The 20,972-nt window shown below is 48.1% G+C and overlaps 1 protein-coding gene across 1 annotated transcript in view; it reads right to left on the bottom strand.

The window, feature by feature from the left end:
• Positions 1-551: 551 nt before the first annotated feature.
• The window catches only part of jcada (junctional cadherin 5 associated a), a 31,079-nt gene continuing 10,658 nt past the window's right edge, over positions 552-20,972 (bottom strand). The window contains exons 2-6 of the mRNA XM_084475443.1: positions 19,826-19,963; positions 11,720-12,300; positions 8,737-9,648; positions 3,176-7,278; positions 552-2,897 (exon numbers count right to left, since the gene is read on the bottom strand). Of these exons, the coding sequence (XP_084331569.1) occupies positions 2,863-2,897; positions 3,176-7,278; positions 8,737-9,648; positions 11,720-12,144 (5,475 nt within the window). The 5' untranslated portion in view covers positions 12,145-12,300; positions 19,826-19,963 and the 3' untranslated portion in view covers positions 552-2,862. The remainder of the gene's footprint in view (positions 2,898-3,175; positions 7,279-8,736; positions 9,649-11,719; positions 12,301-19,825; positions 19,964-20,972) is intronic.

The raw sequence follows: 20,972 nt of genomic DNA, 5'->3' as shown, positions 1-20,972 counted from the left end.
AAATCCATGTTGAATTCTCCGTTGGCACGCCACCCAGCATCTCAATTTCTACAGTTTCTTTTCCCAAACATTTCTTAGCCATCCTAATCACCTTCTCATTATCTGGAACTCCATCTTGGTGTTACTTTTTTTGGGCCTTAACTCTTTCGGAATTAATGCATTGCATTGATAAACTAATATGTAATTAGATATTTTGGTTGTCCTCTTTGTTTTTGTGTGTTTGTGTGTTACAATTCATTGACCTCTATTACCAACTTTTAATCAAGCAAATAACAGTTGTGTCAGTGAGGACTCTATATCCCCATAGGGGTTAGGGGTCTGTCTAATAAGTACCCGTCAGTGAGGACTCTACACCCCCCTAGGGGTCTGTCTAAGTACCCGTCAGTGAGGACTCTACACCCCCCTAGGGGTCTGTCTAAGTACCTGTTGGTGAGGACTCTATTACCCCCCCCCCCAACATGAACACACTGGACTGAATAGACTCAATAAAACCAAAGCAAACATTTTACATGCAAAGACTTTCATTTATTAATAGTCTTCAGTAATTTACAACAGTAAAACAGATCGGCCTGTATTCATGATCAACCTCAAAGATTGCATCATAAATATAGACAAATTGGTTACTCAAAAACAACTCCCTTTAGACAACAATCTAAAAAATACCTTGTTCTGTTAAATATGTTGCTTCATTTTGGAAAATAAAATAGGCATTATATGAAATATAACCTGCTTATTAGCTAAACTGTATCGTACCAAATGCAATTATATGCAAATGCACCATTTGCTCTCATATGTCTTATGCATTTCATGCAACAAAAAAAAGAAATCGATGTTTGATCATACACAAAAAAACTTTACAGACTTGGGTATGAAAATAGAAAATATCAAAGCAAGATGTGCACCAATAGTTTATGTACAAATAACTTTCAGTACAAAAACATCTATGTGAATGGCCATGTAACGTTAGACTACCTGATGTACAGAGGTACAGGTACACGGTCGATAACAGGACGATAAGCAGACCGTTCAACGTTCAACTAAAGTCAAAGCTACTCTCATCACACGACTAGTATCAGATCCACCAAGTTCAACACCAAATACAGACACATTATGATGACTCAAGACTGTGACAAAGTTCTGCGAGTGATATGGTCATACAAGCTTATTATAATGTGGAAAATCCAGTATTCGCTTTGAATTTAGTGTTAAAGCAAGTGAAAATTGATGCCCGATGCATAGTGTATTTTGTTTGGTATGGTATTGAAACTTATCACGTATTGCTAATCCCTTCATATGTATTGCTAATTGAGCTCTACATATGTATCCAAATGACATGGTTCTGCACAGCATCAATATTAAGCATTGTTAGCTTAGTATTCAATATTATTGCCAAAAGAATGCCAAATTATATAAATGATATATATCTATTCATGAAAGTAAATTGGATTTATAATGTCCATTTTAAATCTGTTAAACTAAAATGTGTACACTGGACCCATTGTATCTTACAAATGAATTCCTCCACAGAAACAGTAGTGTGTACAAGGCACACAGCGATCAAAATAGCTACATCTATCGTATCTTGCATAAAGCACTTTTTCAAAAATGATACCTTCTCACAACTCAATCCTGTCCGTGATGTGGTCAAAGAAAATGCACGGTTAAATATAAACTTTTGTTATCACATTAAAATATATATTTTGTTTTGTACATTTTAATGATTCTTAATAATATAATATGTTTTGGCTACACAATGTGATTTCAGAGGGGATATAAACTCGGTGTGTGTGTGTGTGTGTGTGTGTGTGTGTGTGTGTGTGTGTGTGTGTGTGTGTGTGTGTGTGTGTGTGTGTGTGTGTGGTAAAACTGAACAACAGTCAGCAAAATGTTATCCGCTACCTTAAGAAATGACCGCGAGTAACATAAAGCTAGCAATCATAGGGTTGCAACTTCCCTGACAGCTGTACCAAAATGTACAGCTTTAGAGCGGGCGTTAGTTGGACTCCACTCCCCGCACCACAGACCCTCTGCTACGCGGGGCCGTTGTAACAAAAGTTCCCATGCAACAATATTGCTCTTAAGTGAGACGATTCAAAGACCACAGTGTTTCTTGTTCTAACCCACAATCTCTTAGTACATTCTCTATCACACAAGTATAAGAATAAAGAACAGAGGGGGGGAGGGGGGCAGTTATTAATAATACACCCCTAGACTACATTTCCCCAAAATATCTATTTATATCTAAACATCGATAAGAAAATATACATTTCGTCAGCAATGAAAAGTTTTCGATTCATTTTTTTCTTCATAAATCTTAGACCTCTATGTTATTTACATTTGGTGTAGGTTTGACACTGATTGTAACGCAATACCTCTTTTTTTTACCTATTTTATATATATATCTATATATATATATAGATATATTGTTTCGTTTAATTATAGTCTTTTGTGTGAGAAGCAGAAGCACTTTTACATTCATATTCCTGCACTAATGCTCGCTGGGAGCCCAGTGTGGTGGGGATAAATGTCATGCATTAGGCGAAAATAAGAAAAGGACAAAAAAAAGACACAGAAGAGAATCTCTGTGAAAAACTGGACTTGGATGAGATGATAATAAACTTTTTGACGGTGCGACTGTATAGGAAGGAGGTCGATGGGGTTTGGTAGGGGTCTGGAGAATAGATACCGCTGGAACCTTGATTTAGCTGTAGAAAATACTCTTGCAGCACCAGGACAGACACGGTTGGCAGGATTATTGTATTAACAGTACTCGTGAGGGGGGGGGGGAGCTTTGTCGTTGGGTAAAAAGCTGTTAACGTAAGCTGGAATCAATTTCCACAGTGGTGAAGGCCACGTCGGAGGTCACACTCTCTCCACTCGACTGGGGTCGTACGAGTCTGCCGACAGAACAGAACAGTGTAAGAAGAGACGATGTATTATGCATTGTGATAGGAGTAATCCTGCCATGCAATTGCGACGCGGTTGAAATATCGTTGAATGAATGAACATAGATAGAGAGAATAGATGTACTTTCAGATATAACACTGTCGCATTACACGCCGGATACACTGCCCTCCCACAGTATTTCTGTACTACTGCCAATTACTGGTATACCGCAACGTAAGCCGGTGTACGAGAGAGGGACACATTTGTACGGGTGGTCAAGGGCGCTCACCTGAGACGGACAGGGCCTCCTTGTCCTCCATGGCGGAGGTCACAGTGCTGAAGCTGAGCGGCAGGGTGATCTCCCTCTTGGGCACGCTGCGCGGTTTGGGCAGCAGCGGCGGCTTCTGGGGTCTGCTGGTTCGCTGCCGAGGCTTGGGCCTTGCCATCGCCTGCTGGGCCGGGCCCGCCGCTCCCCGCGAGCTGGGCTCGGGCCGGGTCCCGTCCGCCGTGGACTCCCTCCCCCTAGGTTCTTCCTTCTCCTCCCCTGTTTGTTGCCGTTCGGCCACCTCTTCGCTCTGCGAGTGGACCGCGTCTTTCTTCCCCTCGGCTTCTTTGTCGGCTCTAAGTGCAATCTCATTTTTCGACTCGCCCTCGTTGATTTGGAGCTCTACTTCTGCATGCTTTTCTCGCGTTGTCTTGTCTTCATTGATTTGGTGCTCTACTTCTGCATGCTCTTCTAGTGTTTCCTCTTCTACGTTGTTTTGTAGCTCTACATTGGCATGCTCTTCTAGTGTTTTCTCTTCTACATTGATTTGTAGCTCTACTTCTACATGCTCTTCTAGTGTTTTCTCTTCTATTGTTTTCTGTTCTACGTTGATTTGGAGCTCTACTTCGGCATGCTCTTCTAGTATTTTCTCTTCTACGTTGATTTGGAGCTCTACTTCTGCATGCTCTTCTAGTGTTTTCTCTTCTACGTTGATTTGGAGCTCTACTTCTGCATGCTCTTCTAGTGTTTTCTCTTCTACGTTGATTTGGAGCTCTACTTTGGCATGCTCTTCTAGTGTTTTCTCTTCTACGTTGATTTGTTCTGCACACTCTTCTAGTCTTTGCCTTTCTATGTCCATGTGCAGCACTACTTCTGCGTTCTCTCCTTCTCTTTGCTCTTTTTCGTTACTTACTACTTCCTTCTCTACTTCTTTGGGATCCATTCTTAAATTGTATGTTTTGTGTGCTTTTTCAGCTCGGAAGACCAGCACCTCTTCGTCCTTTGAATTTCTCTCCTCCTCCTCCTCCTCCTCCTCTTGCTGCCCTTCTGTAGTGTCCCATGTCACCTCAGCCTTTTCTCCATCTTCCTCTTGGTTCCCGTCTCTTTCCTCAGTCTCTCCCCCGGACTCCGAGCCTTTGAGACTGAGGCGCCTGATCCGCGACACAGAGTCCCGTTCCTTCAGCCGGGCCATTCGCTCAGTGGCTGACCGGCCCGAAGGCGTGGACGAGGAGGAGGCGGATGAGCTCAGCTTGTCCTGGAGGGACTCGATGAGCTTGGAGGCCGCCCCGCGGTTCCTCTTTTCCGCACCACACGTTGGCAGCTTCTCAACGGGTGTAGTGGGCAAGGACAGGGTCAGCTTGCTCCGGGGGAACTCTGGGATGTTCCCGCTGATGACATCAAGCACGGGCATTTGTTGCGGATCAATGCCGCCGTTATTCACAAAGCTGCTGTGGACCTCATCGGGCTTTTCCCTCGATCTTCTTTCAGTGGGCTCCGTATCTGATCCCATCTCCTCGCCCTCCGCCGTCTCCTGCTCCAGGACGATTAGCGAACGCTCCTTCACTTCCTCACACTGTTCTACCACCTGCTTTGTCTCTCCATGTGTGCCGTGTATCTCCATCTCCACCGAGACGCTTTTCGTATCCTCCCCAGAGCTGTGAGGCGGGTCTTCTTCCTCTCCATCTCCCACACCCAAGGCCTCCGCAGGCACCGATATGCCCAGGATCCTGGCGGCCCTCTGCTCCATGGACTCGTTCTCTGGGATGCCTTTTGCGCTTTTGACCTCGTAGAGTTTGCTGAGGTCCACACTGGGCAGAGCATTGGCCTTCTCCTGGATCAGGAGGTTCTCCAGGTGCTTGTCGGTTACCGTGGACGTGTTTTTATATCTCAGAGGCTCAGTGATGACAAACCTCTCCTCAAACACGTCGTCCTCAAAAGAGCGTACTGCCTCCCTGGTGAGCCGGGGGGTACGCGGTGACCCCTGGCCCTGACCCCTTGTAGATCGGCCACTTTCACTTCTAGCTCTATACATTCTGACATTCTTCTCACCCCTTGGCTGTGGCAAGTTTTCTTTGGCTTTTTTCTCTGTCTCCTCGTCAGCCTGAAGCTCTCTACATGAGTTGTGCTTGGAGATGCTGCTGTTTTGAACCAGTGTCGGCCTGTTCTCCTGTGCAGGCTGGCCGAAGTCATGGGGATGGATGGGAGATGGTGACGAGAGGGAGCGGTGAATAGGTTCTCCAGGACCTCCTGGAGTCTCAGTGTAGACCGTCAGCCCGACATCCCTCAAAAGGGACTCTTGAGGAACCGGGATGTCCTGTCTGTAGGCCAGGGTTGGGTCAGCGTGAAGGGATAGTGGGGGGTGGTGTGGATGGCTGTGGGCTCGGGCGCTCTGAGGCCTGGAAAAAGTCCTCCCTGCCTCCCTAAAGTCCCGGTCTGTGGTAGGGCCGCAGGACTCCGATCTAATTCGCACGCCATTGGGTTTGTTTCCCTGCATCAGTGAAAGACTCATTGGTTCTCGACCAATATGCGAGGTTGGCAATTGGGATTCAGTGGTTCTGAGGCTCTGTGGCGGATGTGACTTTGTGCGCGCTGAAATGTGATTATGCACGTCATCTAGACTCACGCTGCACCGATCCACATTTGGCCTCTTGCTAATGGTGATGTCGAGCTCCTTGTTGATGCATTCCAGCTCCCCTATGGCGTCCCAGGGGCGCCGGTCCACCGGCTTCAGAAGGAATTGACCGAAGGCCACTTGCTCCGCTGCGTCCAGTGGGAGGGAGCCATTCTTTTTCGGGGAGGGTGGCAGCTGGGCCCCCTGCTCCTTCTCATCCTTCTGCTCCTTGGATGGGGAGCAAGGCGCGGGGTGTGAGGGCGGCGGCGATGGGGGCTGGCTGAGGGTGAGGCTGAGACGGGAAAAGGCGCTGTTGCTAGAAGGGTGGAGGTCCTTCTGGCCTGCCATGGGGTAGCCATAGCAGGTGCTGCCGTCAGTGCCTGCGCTGCTCTCCACGGCTGTGTCTGAGGACACCCTGCAGGGCGGCTGCCCGTCAGAGGGGGAGCTCTGGGGGTCCAGGCTTTTCACAACTGTCGGTGGGGAAGTGGTCTGGGTCTCCTGGTTGCGGTACTGGTTCCCAGGCCAGGAGCCGGCGTAGCACAGCTCTTTGTCTTCGTTGGCCTGGAGGGCCCATGCATCAATGATCTCCTTCCTGAGAGGAGCTCTCTTGTAGTTCCTCAGAGAGGACGTGCTGCTGGTGTGGTACTGGGAGTGGTGGGACCTGATGGGCATCTCGTTCACAGACTGACTGCGCATGTTCTGGTTATCTGAGTGGCGCACGGTGACACTGTCCGTGTTGGTGATGGTCAGCCGCGGGATGGTCTCGTTGTTGTTCTGGTCCGCTGCCGTGTCTTTGTTTATGTTAGCCGTAGAGTGAATGGGGACGGACACCAGGCAGAAGATGGTCTCGCTCACCCTCCTCTTACTGTTCCTGTTGCCGTCCGGCCCCGAGTCCGGGACAATCTTCTTGACCTGGGTGATGGTTTCCGTGAAGGCGTGCTCCGAGCTGGAGCCCTGGCGGGATGAGCAGGCTGTCAGAGCCGAGACCTGGAAGACCGAAGAGGACGAGGGTGGCGGACGATGACTTTTGGGGTATCGGTTGTTGCAGTTTTGGTCAGTTGCTGGGAAGTTGTCGACGGTTTCTTTGTGCAAATCGCTGTGCCACCGGTTGTTGTCATTGTCCAACTTGTGAGAAGACGCCTGGTGGGAGCTCTGTTTGGGCTTGGCAGCAACGAAGGGCCCGAGCGGCGGGGGCAGGAAGGCACTGTCGTCGGGGCCCGTCTCCGGCGCCGTGACACCGGGGAGTTCGTTGCGTATGTGGCGGATCTTGTCCGCGTCCGTCAGGGAGTTGCCGCCCAGGGCTGAGGAGATGTGACGGACGCGGGGGTCGTCGAAGGGGATGTACTGGACCCCGCCGCCGGGGTGCTGTTGGCTGGTGTAGACTGGATACAGCTGCCGCTGGATGGGGGTGCTCCGCTCTCTCTGGGGGTCGGGCCAGGAGCATGCCGGGTGTACGCCGAACCAGTGGGAACCGTCCGGGGCCATCTGCATCTGCTGGTACATGTCGCCTCTGTACCTGGGAATTGGGACCACACGTTGTGAGTCTCACCAGCATGTCAACAATGGACAACATACTACAGGTGGGCCCTGCCTCAGGGGTTCATATAGATAGACTCTGTGCTCACCATCACGAAACATCGATGCCCCAGCCTCGACTAACTTCTTATTGTTTTTGTAGTGTACATACCACACTAAATATACAAGGTTAGTCTGTAGAAGGTCTTGTACCGAAACATTACAACTCATACACTAGGTAATTGCAGTTTAAATGATTTTGTAATCAATTCTCTGAGGCTGTGGCAAGTTATGATGCTAGCCACAGTTTTTATGTGCCACTTCCTCCACTTCAATGTAAGAAAGGAAGCATATGTAGTAAGATAATAATAAGCATTTCACTCCATATGCATCATTTGAGTGTTACAGCAGAAATGGAAATCAGAGACAGTGGGTGGGGCAGACAACCTGATCTCCTGACCTGATTCAACTAAAGCAAAGGAAGCCGAGTGAGTGAATCTGTTGAATACCACTATAAAGCTATGAAACAATCAAAAGCTACAACCATATCCTCCAAACAACCAATCAACTTTTGTGTACGTTTGAGTTTATGTATGCAAACAAAAATCACCCTTACACAATCCTAGCAGCAGCCCTCTAAAACAGGCTATTATTAGTACTAGTAATAATGTGATTTGATCATGAAAATGAAACATGTACCATTGCTAGCCACTAGCCAGTTGTGTGTTAAGTCTGTAGCATGAGTTTGTTGAAGATTTTACTCCTGCCTGCATGATATGTATAAGATACACTTTACTATACAGGCATACACTGAACAGAAGCACTGGGAAATCATTCAAATTGTAATATTGTTTAGTTCATAATAGTCAAAGGTTGAGGTTTTGGAGTAGTGGGAGCATTTAGCTGGAACAGCTGGAAATGATAACCTGCAGGATGGTGAACCATAAGGTTACGAGTCAACACTGTCAGTTTTAGTACAGTTTTAAAGGCAATTGCCAAAACTATGTCAGGATGTGTTTGGGTGCACAATGACCTTTAAACACCTGCTCAGTCCAATGCAGCACCAAATACTATTGGTTGGGCTGTATGCATCTTGTTATGTCCTCTTAGGTTTGATATAAAAAGAAGCCAACAACAATGTTAGGCTTATAGTAGTCTGTTGCCATTGTAGCGTTCCATGACATCTGTAACACGTAAACAGCATAGTTTCCAGTGTGGCTGTCTTATTCCTCATGTGTACTATTCAGTACGCTCACACTCACAGGGGTCTCAGGATTGTCTGATGATACGTTCAGAGCTCATGTTATAAAAAGCTCACAAAATATATACTATATTTTGAATCCTAAATAAATAACGTAAATCATGACACCGATAGCAAATGACAGGCCTATTACTAAGAATAGACACTACTGGGAAAGCTACCAACACAAGAGAAAGAACAAAATGAAACAGTATTTACCTGTAGTCCACAATGATTTCCCCATAGCCTCGCCGCCCTCCTCTCATAATGGGGGCTCTCTTGTACGACGGGGGAGGGATGTATCCTGGGGGTCCAGAATCCTGTGCAAAATAGTCGAGCTGTGGGTCCCCCGCCCTCGACAGGGGCAGCGGGGTGCGGTCTCTGCCGTGGGACATCACCGAGTCCCGGCCCGACAGCACCTCGCAGCTCCCCCGGATCTGCTGGTGCACCTCGTAGGAGGGCGGCCGGGGGGGGCGCGTGAAGCGGGCCTTCGGGGTCATGGACAGCTGGTTGGCGCTCGCCGGCCGCCCGTTCTCCGGCCAGCGGGGGGGAGCCCTGTAGAAGTCGTGGGGCGAGGGCGGGTGGCCGTTGAGCCTCCTGTGCGGTTCCTGACCGGTAGAGGCCACGTCCACGTACTGCAGGCCGTCGGGGGGCAGCATCCGGGGCAGCGATTGGGATTTGGCTTTGGTCCTGGGGTGGACTCCCAGGCCGTCGGGGGTCCTGGCGTGGAGCCGCTGCTGCTCGTGCGCCCATCGCTCCGCCTCGCTCTCCGAGAGCTGGCGCCCGAATCCCACGGCCGGGCGCCACTCGTCGGTGCCCAGGCTCTGGCACTTCCTCTCGTTGGCCAGCCGCCAGCGGTGCAGCGCAGCCTCCCTCTCTCTGGCGCGGGCCTGGGCCTGGGCTGCCCAGCGCTGCCTCTCCTGTGCCGCACGCTGGCGCTCGTCGCTCGCCACCTCTTGGCCCCGGGGCTGCTGCGGAGCCTCTGCCCTGCAGTAGCCCGCCGGCGCTCCTCCTCCGTGGTGCTCTCTGAAGTCAGCATAGTCCATCAACACAGTGAAGTCTTGGCCTCTCCGCCTCCAGTAGGCCACGTCTTTAGACTGGGGTTGTGCCCCTTTGGGTCCCTCGCAGAACCTGAGGGGAAACAGGCAGAAGGGAAGTTAGAATCAACCGTTAAATGTTAAATGAATAGTCGGTAGTGTATGTTTTAGAAACATTTCCAAATATGTAAAACACAATCAATTAATAACACATGAGTCGAGTAGTGTACAAAGGTAGTTAGCTACTAGAGATAATATGCAAGAGAAAAATGTATTTGACACACATTAATTACATGCATAACATTTGCAAAAACACGAAACTAAAACCAACAACAGACACTGGCGGTCCCGAATTGGAGCAAACAACACTGCCGCAATCCCCCCACTAGATGGCGCCACATGACCGTGCTTGCCATTGGAAGAGCCCATACTCGTCTCTGGGGCAGGAGGAAAACATTACACAAGGATACACCGTGGCTGTTCGTCCTCGATGTCCTTCAAGACAACGTCAACATCAACGAGGTGATTTTCAATCCCATCAGCTTGATGTGCGACGCTTCTTTGTCTCATGCAACGGCAGCAGTGTCTGTCGGGTCTCTAAGGACGGAGCACATAGCTTGTCCGGGCTCAGCCTTGCTCCAGATCTAGCTGTTTATTCCAGCCTATTTGCACGCCGCCTGGGTGACTGACAGGCTAAACAAGATGCATGCCCATGTATGCGTACGCCTGCGGTCGGCAAGTCTGCCCAGAGTCCTTGACATTTCCATCCATGATCATGATTGGTCAGAGCCGTGTGCTGGGGGGGGGGGGGGGGGGGGGTTTGGGGGTGACAGCGGTGGTGGTGTTGGGGGCTGGGGGGAGAGATAGCCATGCCAGTCTGTGACGTCCTATGCAGAGGGAAGGAGGAGCCTTCTCAACGAGGGTGAGTTGCCATCATTAGCCTAATTAAGTCTTAGTCCCCACGCCGAGAGGGACTGCTCAGATCGGCCGGCTCCTTATCTTAAACTTAAAGCTGCCGGGCAAAGTGGATTTGGACGAGTTGGGGGGAGAGGAAGAGGGATCAACAAACAACAGATAGAAATTGAACATATGTCTGAGCAAATTCCCACATTCCCAGAGCAGTGCGCTGATAGCGCTCGCGGAGCAGGGACGCAAGTGTGCGGATTAGCCGGTCTCCCGGCGAAGGAAAAGGAAAAAAATCGTTTCTCTTTTTTTTTTTGACATTACTCAAGGTCATATGACTATTTTCGGATGCTCCGTCACTGGCTGTCGGCAGAGGAAGATTAGGGCAGAATAAATTGAAAAACCGCCCAAACAAACTGTAAATAAATAGGGGGGAAATCTGACAGGCCTGGCTAATTACATGGACAAGGGAACAGCTGTATTGACTGATATCTCAGCCACAGTGCGCTCACCATCAGTTCTGGCGTAAGTAGCAAAACAACCTAAACACAGAGGGGGAAAACTGGGAAAGCAATATCATCTTTCCCAGGAGGCCTTCAATTGCATAAATCCTGACTGAACTATATATATATAGCCCAACCCTCATACACATAGCTAAATAAGGTCTATATGCAGCCTCTATTATTGATGGGCAATGCATTATATAAGGTGTATTGCCGCCTTGGGAACATGTGACCCAACTGCAAACCTCTGGCCAAACGCCAGTGTTTGTGTTTCACAAGACAGAGGTTTGTCCAATAGCAGCTTCTATGAGTGGCAAAATATCTGTAGATACAGTATATACAGTACATATACCTTGAAGCCATTGCCTGACTATATAGGGTGTAGGGGTTGGAAGTCAACAACATGACGGATGACATGAGAGCAGGAGGCCGAGGAGGGAGAGTGACCTAAGTAAGCAAATCAGGGCCATACTGCTGCCTAACAAGAGTCCAATGATGGTCGGCTCACAGGGCGGGGCCGAGAGATCAGGGATTAAAGATCCACTAAAATCTGACCGCAAAGATAACACCATCTCTGGAGAATCACAAGGTATTCCAAGCCATTGTATTACAAATCATTTGGACTGTTTCAGAATCAGGAGAGTGAGTCTGATTCTGTTCCTCTCGCCACGGTTGCACTTAATACTTTTTATCCGAACCTTTTGCTCTCATCACACTTTTATGGGCAGTTAATTCCAGGTGTGGTGGGCCTCATCTTACCCACTGTCTGACGTCAGGGACTCAGAGCGGGAGTCCCCGTGACCCTGGACTTCCCCGTCGTGCCTCAGCGGGCCCTTGTCCCTGGGGGGCTCGTTGTTGTTGTTGTTGGGACAGCCGACACGGCCCACCGGGGGCTGCTGGAAATCGCCGCCACCGCCACCCATCCGGCCGCCACCCCTACCGGCTGGCCCCGCCTCTCTCTCATAGCCGTTCACCGTCCACTGGGGCCCGGCGGCTCGGCCCTCTGGCATCTGGGCGTGCTTGCCGTAGGACGGGGGTAAGGGGGAAGGAGTGGGGCGGTTGGAGGGCGCCTGGCCCGGGGTAGGGGTAGGGGCCGGGGTAGGGGCCGGGGTGGGGGCCGAGGAGGAGGAGTGCTGGGGCAGCTTGTATCCATGAGAGATGAGGAGGTCATCCACGCTGTACATGGTGGCATCGGCTACAGCTGCCGTCTCCTCTCCCTCGCCGTTATCGGTTGGTCTGGACGGGAGGCGGGAGGCGGACTGGGGCGTTCCAGAGGGATCCGCTGCTCTCCTACGCCCAGCGGCCAGATTCCCCACACCGCTGCGCAGCTGAGGCCATCACTGGGGAGCGTGACGGAGAGCGACGTATGGACGGAGGTAGAGGGGGGCGGGGGGGGATGGGGTGGGAGAGGGAGAGAGACAGGGATGGAGAGAGGGACAGAGAGGGAGAGAGAGACATTAAAAACGTTGACTGACTTTGGATGTGGCTGGTTATGGTCCAGAGATCCAGATAGGAATGGATAATCATGAACCCACAAAGCACAACACAAACAGAACAACACAAACGGCTCCCCGACTTCCCCCCACCGCCATCCCCCCCTCTCCTCCCTCCCTTCCTCCCTCCCTCCCACAACAGCATGCACCCGCCCACCCCGCTATTTGTGAGCCACAGCAGTAAAGCAGGGCGACAGACCGCCTCCTCTCACTGCCTATCCTATCCTCACTCTCTCTTTCCCCCTCTCTCTCTACCCTGCCTTTTCCAGTCCTCCTAGCAACAGCTTCCGTCTCTTCCCGGCTCGCTCGGCAAGCGCCGACACAGAAAGCCATCGCGCCTTGAGCTAGCAGGGGGAGGGGGGGGGGAGGGGGGCGACACACAAACACAAGCCCCAGCTTTTTCGAAGGGCACACGACGCTACGGCGGTATCTACACGTCAATGGAGTCTGTTGTTTGAAGTTCCTAGAGAGAACCGTGTGTCTACAACAACATTGTCGTTTTCTGTATTTGATACAATGGTTGGTGTGGTGAGCGGTCACTTCTTCGATGTTTATGATGAGGTCATTCATCAGTCTCGTATTTCCTCGTGTCTCTTGTTGTTTTTACTCATTTCTTAAATGTTTTTTTTTCCAGTAGGGTGATTGATGGTGGATAGTGCTCAACACAGTAATTTTTTTGTATACACACATTTGGTAGTGGGACACAAGGAGTTTAATCTAGGCAAAATGTTGCCAACTTGCCACGCTATGTTTTGGCACACAAAATGGAAGATAAATCCAATCAATGACAATGTATGCAACCGCAAGGTGAATTATACTGCCTGTTATGTAACGCCCTTGGTACAGTCTTCCGTGGAGCCATGTCAATGGACAGGTGTTACATACTCGAAAAACTCAACAGAAATCAATGCCAACGGCTTGGCTGGCCTCAACGATGAACAGCACCGAGAACCAGAGTAAAATGACACGTTGCCAGTGATAAACTCCCATCCACACTTTTTGAGCTCACTAAGAGTGACTTCTTTTGAGCTCACTAAGAGTGAAGTCACACCACCAAATGGTGTAACAGAAAAGAAAGGGCATTTTTTGAATTTGAATACCAAACCTGCCTCTGTCTTTCTAAATGTGGTTAACGCAGGTAGTTCCTCGAAGATGGCATTTACTTAGGATCCACCATCATCACCGCCATCTGCTTTTTCACTTTTCTCTTGCCTCTCTCTATTCCTATCCCTCCTTTCCCTGCTTTCCACCTGAGCCCTCAGATAGCCCGCTAGGTGATTAGCGGGTTCCGGGGCCGTGAAATGCTGCTCTCTTTGTATGTATGGCCGCTCTAATACGATTATCTTCCTCATTTAAAACCCTAAACCTGTTAGTTGTGGAGGATTGACTCTTGGCGCTTACCCAGTTAATACTTTCATACTTTTTTTTTTTTGGAGCAGGGGAGTTAACTCTGCCCATTTGTTGTCAGCGTAATCCCTCATGTACAGACTACCAGTTGTTTATATAGATGGGGATTTCATGATGAACAATGTTGGACCAAAACTGGGACTTTATTCATCAGTGAGGTTGACATTATAACCTCTGTTTGATACAGCAACGTGTAATAGGCTGGTAACATCATTACTTCTTGCTAAACCATCCACCAACTCTTATTTCCAAACAGCCAGTAACAACAACATACAAACATCAATTATTAATGATACTGCCATCAATACATTAAAGTCTTACAATAGTTTCTCCATTTCAAATACATAGGCCTTTTCTTAACTAACTGAGGCTCAATGTCTCGGCCGGTGACCACATTCACAACACCATGACATAAAAGACCACAACACAATCGCTAGATGTAAATCAGATGTGCCTCTCCTCCCCTTCCTTCCTCTAGATCAATCCTGTCACCCAGACCACGCCAAAGAGTTATGGTTCAGATGCTAAACAACATAGTAATTCACTCTTGGAACGACATGCTAATAGCAAATACAGGATGAGCACACAGAATATAGAATGAGCTAAGGGGTCCATATGCTGCCAAGGCCTAATCTACCATGACTCTACAAACAGTATGTTCCTCCACTCTGAAGGGCTTATCTCCATTATCAACAACATTTAGGATTTCCCTTTGAGTGACCTGCCCTCATATCAAGCTGCCCCCTGCCCACACACACCCTTCTTTCCCATGACAGGCTCACTTTAAACACTACTAATTCCCTTATGCAATGGAATTACCCACTTCATATCAAATAAAACCCCTGATTCAGGCTGCGCCAGGCAACAATAGGCAGCTTTCATTGCCCACAACACAACAACATTGTGTTTCGCTACAATGCCGTCTTCTGTGGCAACAATTGGCATCCAGAGACCGAACCACTCAGCTGTAGAAATCATGAAAACTGAACACAAAAGGGTGAATCTGCAGTATTTTTTAACAGCGCAAGATCGTGGAGCAACCCCCAAATCACTGGACAAAATTTCAGTTTTTTCTATATGGATAGCACATGCAGCTCAGTAAGCATAATAAAACAGAATTACATGGATGCTTGCCTTGCCAAGTGGCACCCATAAAGAAACCTTAAATACTTGTGGTGCACTACTGTACGGCTATCAATGACATTTACGACAGTCTGAAGGATGCAATGCCACCGGTGGGTTACGCAAGTGAGCTCTTTGGCAAAGGCCACAGTTGTTGTTTTATTAAAATCCCGATCTAAGAGCTTTTAGTGTGTGTGTGTGTGTGTGTGTGTGTGTGTGTGTGTGTGTGTGTGTGTGTGTGTGTGTGTGTGTGTGTGTGTGTGTGTGTGTGTGTGTGTGTGTGTGTGTGTGTGTGTGTGCACTTCAGCATCGCCGGTGGCAGACAGGCGACACAGAGGTGACGGTCTCCAGGTTGACAGTTTGGTGTCAGCTCCTTATTCCGGGCCAAACTGGGATGAGGGCAGAGTGAGGTGTGGAGTGGGGGTGGGAAGGGGAAGGCCACAGGGGCAGCATGGATGGCCACAGGGGCAGCATGGATGGCCGGCGATGCAGGACGGAGACCTAGATAAGGCCTTAGGAATAGACGGGGAGTCCAAGCATTGGTAGTTGGTCTATGAGTATATCCTTTCTCCAAAGGGAATATGAGTTACAATAGTGTGTTTTTCTATCGTTTGCATATCTTGGCGACTACAGGTTAAAAATTGTGCAGCTGTTACAGAGCTATAAACAGAGCTATAAACTCACAGAAATACAATTAATAACAGAAAATGACAAGCTCATAAATCTATTATTAACGCATTATGAAACCAAAGTAAATGATGTCTCATCCCCGTAATAATGGAGACCTTTATGAGAACACTAACGATAACACCCCCACCCTAATAAAAAAAATAGAACCGCGCCTTTTGACTCTAACATGTGCAGACCAGAGTGCATGTGCACGGTGTGGCTATTGCCTGGCCTTGGACTGTGCACACAATACAAGGCCGTCTCGAGATGACATCACGACGGGGACCAGCATCCACTCATTTGTTGTTTTTTACCGTCGCATGGTCCCGGGGGAGAGAAAAAAAAACGTCACACTTCCTGAGGAAGTCAGCACCGAGACCCGAGGAGTAGACACACTCATGTCGCAAGTGTTTCCAATCAACCCCGCCCTCTCTGGAGACCAGAGGAGAGAGCATGGAAACAAGCCCTGACCCTGGCTAGAACTGGACTCACATGTTGCTATGTGGTGCGTCGTATGGATGTGACTGTACAGGACGCCGACCCCATTCACTCTGTTACTAAACGTATGTCCAATCGGACTATGCAAAAAACATTAGTGTTGCTAAAACGTCCATTATGACGAGTGTGGGTGCAATGTTTAAATCAGAGCATGCAAGTCTGTAACAAGCACACAATCAGGGGGCCACAGCCTTTTTCAGTAAAACTTGGGATTGAATAATGATGACTGACCAGGAGCATATTGCAGCATGCAGGCTACACACCCCAAAAGGGAATAAGGAGAATGCCCGGGACAGTGCATTGTACGTCCATTAGCTCATCATGCGAGATCAAGCCAAAAAACGACCTCAACGTTATTTTGTACAGCATCTCCCATGGCAACTATTGTTATTGCTTGTGTGTCTCAGTTTCAAGACAACAGCCCGATTTTCTGGCTGAATTCCACCAATCCAAAGGGTATTTTAGTGGGGCTGGTGTGCCTGGCTGGCACCAGAACCATGCACAGGAAGGGATGGGGGGCTGTTAAGGACTGTCTTACCCACCTCAGAAGGATTGTCCCTCTAAATAACTAATAGGTCTCTTAACACAAATATAATATCAATGTGGAATTGTTACAACTTCTGTAATGTCAACATGGATAACCACACTTAAGTTTAAAAGCTTGTTACCAGTAATGCATACTCATGCACTTTGTTTGTTCCGCATGTAATGTCAACAAGAAGCACTAAACACCACTGGAGTGTAAACTCATTAAACACTCTTGACAAATGATCCTTCTTCGTAAATTAATATTGCTATTAAAAGGAAATTCCACCCTAATAGGAAGGCTAATCTACTCAGGAAACATGGCGCTGTGTTGCATGCAAAGCTTTTTTACCTGCAGTTAACCTTTCGAGCGTCAGCCATGTTGTTTCTGAGCATGGTTATTTAGCCCTGTGGTAATTAGTGTCCATCAAGGTGCAGGGCTTGCTGGAGATGACAGTGGCATGGTTTATCAAGCAGAAAGCGCCCTAATCAAAGTGTTAGCATGCTCTGGCTCTCTGCTAATCGGGTCGGGAGTCTGCTGCATGCCACTTGCTCAGCAGTATAGCTGGATAAGGGGAAAGGAAGGGCAAAAACAATTAGGCTAGGCTTAGATTACAGTAGTGACTTATTAATACTCTGAGAGTGCTTCTAGGGATGGATGGGAGTATGCAATGTTGAAAAACAAGGAAGCAGGCTATATACTCCACAATGTATTCTTTTAAAGAAAACTGCCTAGTGTTATACTGAAGCTTAGCAATACAATGGTGATCATAGAGTGTTATGGGCTGAATTTGGGAAACTGTAATCTTGAATGGTCGGGAGAGACTAATGGGTCTTCATTCATTAAATTCACATGAAACCAAAGAAAAACATCAGTATAAATCTAAGCGGGCAGACCCGCCATCTGCCTCCCATATGGCTACCGACTGCCATGCCGACGAAACGCTGCAACATAAACCAAATGTGCATTCCATTTTATCCTTCAGAACACACTTCACTGCCCTACATTCTCCAGAGGCAGGCTGGCAGATGTCGGCAGCTTTCACACGTTCCTGCTCAGCTCCGTCCGCCTGCCTCTCGCTCGCTCGCTTACGTCACCCCGTCTCTGACATCACGCGTGATGTCACACAGGATCTCCGAGGGGATCCCTGTAGTCAGGCAAACGTTGGGAGCCTTTTCAGCGAGGCGTGATAGGACGCCTCCTCCGCCCAATGGCAGAGGAAACCTGTTGTTTTTGGAAACGGTCAATGCCTACTGGCGTACCCTCGACCGCAACTACCGATGCTCGGGACCAGCGATGGACCGTGGTCTCTGTTCATTGGCTGGAAGATGCATTTAGTGAGCTATATCTGGAGAAAAGATAGCACACTGGGGATGACTAGAATTCTGACGGTACAGAGGACAACTGTGCAGCCAACCAGTGAGTCAGGTGAATTAGCCAATAGAAAGGACGTGCTCCGAAGAGAACAGGCGAGCCCTAGGGGCCCAGACGACCAAGAGGGGAACATGAAGAGCGAAGGCCTGACTTATCAGACCACTTCTGAACATTGAACTGGAATGACTCACTTCAGGGGCACGTATCACAGCTCTGCTGCGTATCGCTGACCCACCCTTTCCTCTGCTGCTGGAAAGAATTAATGAGCCGCTTCCATCCTAATAGATCCCACACCAATGACCCCCACGCCTCCTCCACCCAAACCCTTACTGCACCCCCACCACTCTCCCTTTCTCTCTCCCTCCCTCCTGCTTTACAGGCATCCAACTGATTTACATTAACACAACAGTCGCAGACTCACATCAACTTTCCCTATCTCACAGATGTGTTAAAAGAGCGTGTGCATGCCAGAGCACAAGTGCAAAAACACACACACACGCACAAGTGCAAAAACACACACACACACACACACACACACACACACACACACACACACACACACACACACACACATAAATTGAATAGTAAAGAATTAACAAAACATGAACATGACACAGGAGTCTCACAAGAATCAATTTAAGTTTTAAATAAATACGATAGGTCAATGTAGTAAGATAATGTGCAACAACATGTTGCTTCATCATGATTATATCAGGGCAGATGAGCATTTCGATTAAAAAAAGGCATGCCCTCTAGAGGTCTTTGGATGACAGGACAAGATTACCTGGAAAAAAGTGTCGAGATTCTCCACACATGTGAAGGACTCGGAAAGAAACACACGAATAAGCTAAGAGATAAATAAAATAAGTATTTTTCAGATGTCAAGACATTTTCTCACTATGCATTTCACTACAACCTTCCTATTCCTATATTTCCTTATTTTTTATATTAAATTAAGTCATTTGGGGTTAATAAAAAGCCGTATAAAGACAACGACTGAAGGCAGGAATGTGTGAGCAATGTGTTCACGAATTCAAAGGAGCAACAGAGGAGGTCAAGCGAGCGTCCCTCATTATGCAAACACGCTGCAGGTGTGACAAAGTGACAACATCAAAGCAAGCCGCCTAAACTTGGCAGACCGTTTGCCCTGGGCTGTTTTCAACTTCATCCCCGAGACCGTTTGTCGTTCCGTGCTATTCGCCCTTCTAGAAAACACTCAACTATACTCCTAGACTTAGTGTGTGGTCATTATGTCATGCACAGATTGATTGACAAGCATGTCAGAAGGCTAGCCTCGCTGGCTGGCGCTGTTGCAGTCAGGTAGCCACTGTAGCATGCTAGCATACAGCTAGGCTCCATCACAATCTTTTAACCTTCAACTGATATAAGCTAGCCAGTAATAGTGCCAGTCTGGTCCCGTTGCTTCAAGTTGAAAATAATCAGTCCCCGCATATTCCTTCCACCTTTTAGCGCCGTGTCATTAAAGTGACACTGTGTTGTCCTACATCTTGCATCGCAATCCACCAAAGGAAGGAGACGGGGGAGAGGAGAGAATAGGCTGGCTGGGATGGCTGCAAGTTGAAGGGACCGCTGTAACGTCGGCTACGCAAAGCAGATGCGACTCTCTCAACCTCTGTTTACTTGAGATAATATCAGGTTCTCCACAGGGCTGTCGATATTCAACGGACACGGGTCAAATAGACGAATAAGCGTCAGCACAGAGGAATCACAAACCCATGCACTGCGTGTATATAAACGACGTAGAGGCACTTTTACCTGGGAACTGCGTCGTTGCGTTGCCGTCTAGTATCCAGCGCTCATCCTCTGCTCTGAACGCGCAGTGGGCTGCCGAGTTGTGCTGAGCGTGCCTCTTCTGGGGCGGCGGCAGCTCGGGGGGCGCAGAGCACAGCCCCTCTTAACTCCACAAATGGGAAAGATATTTTTTTTCTTTCTCCAGATCAGCGGTGTGTGTGTTGGTATATGTGAGTTTACTGTTGGGCCAAGCATAAGGTCATCCTATCGTTTAATGTAAAAAGTGATTCAACTTTTGGAAATAAATGTTTAGAGGCTTCGGGCATGCAGCTGATTGGCTGAGGTGATGTTTGGATTGTGATTTATGAATAGATAAAAAACATGTAATTATTTTTGGGAGTATTTTGATTGCAGGGGGTAAAACCCTATAAATGTAGGGCTAATGATCTCCACACCCTGCTCTCTGCTTTCCTTCTTCAGTGAACGTTAACATATGTAGTTGAAGCTGCAGTTATATTTTCTCTACTTAAAAACAACAGAGGACCTCAAAACCCCAGATAATATTGACACAGATGTTGAATATAACCGGATCCCTTGGAAGAGGCTGGTAGGCGTCTAGCACAGAAATTGCTATTGTATTCCCACAGCGGAAATAATTTCAGCGGAGGACTGTCAAGAACTTGCTCATCCTACCCTTAGGGTTAGCGAAATACATCCCATAATTTGTTTGTAGCCTATGGCTACTTTGCCAGTTTCAGCTCCCCCGGCTGAAACCGACCCACAATCATATCAATCAATCCTTTATTTAACCAGGTAGAAATTCATTGAGATTAAAATCTATTTTACCAGAAAAAAACGTTTTTATTATTTACAGTAAGTCAGCCTAATATCAAATGACCTGCTCGATGCTTATCTCTTTTCCTGTAAATCGACTCAGTCTATTTTTTCCAGTCTGTTTGTTTAACATTGGCTGTTGCCAAGAGAGTATATGCAGGCAAATCATTTCTAAGTAAGTTAAAGTGTTGTATGTAGGGAATTAGGTGAAAATAAAAACCACGATGGGACACGATAAGAGGTATGGGATACAGTAATGTATCTGGCATCATTCTGTATACTTTTTTGGACAAGGTCCAGCATATATTCCGACCGACGTGTCTGACTGAAATTCCTG

The sequence above is a fragment of the Micromesistius poutassou genome (assembly GCF_964030765.1).
Source record: "Micromesistius poutassou genome assembly, chromosome: 11".
NCBI classification, from domain to species: Eukaryota; Metazoa; Chordata; class Actinopteri; order Gadiformes; family Gadidae; genus Micromesistius; species Micromesistius poutassou.
The sequence above is the reverse complement of the archived record's forward strand: the minus strand, read 5'-3'. Positions and strand labels throughout refer to the sequence as shown.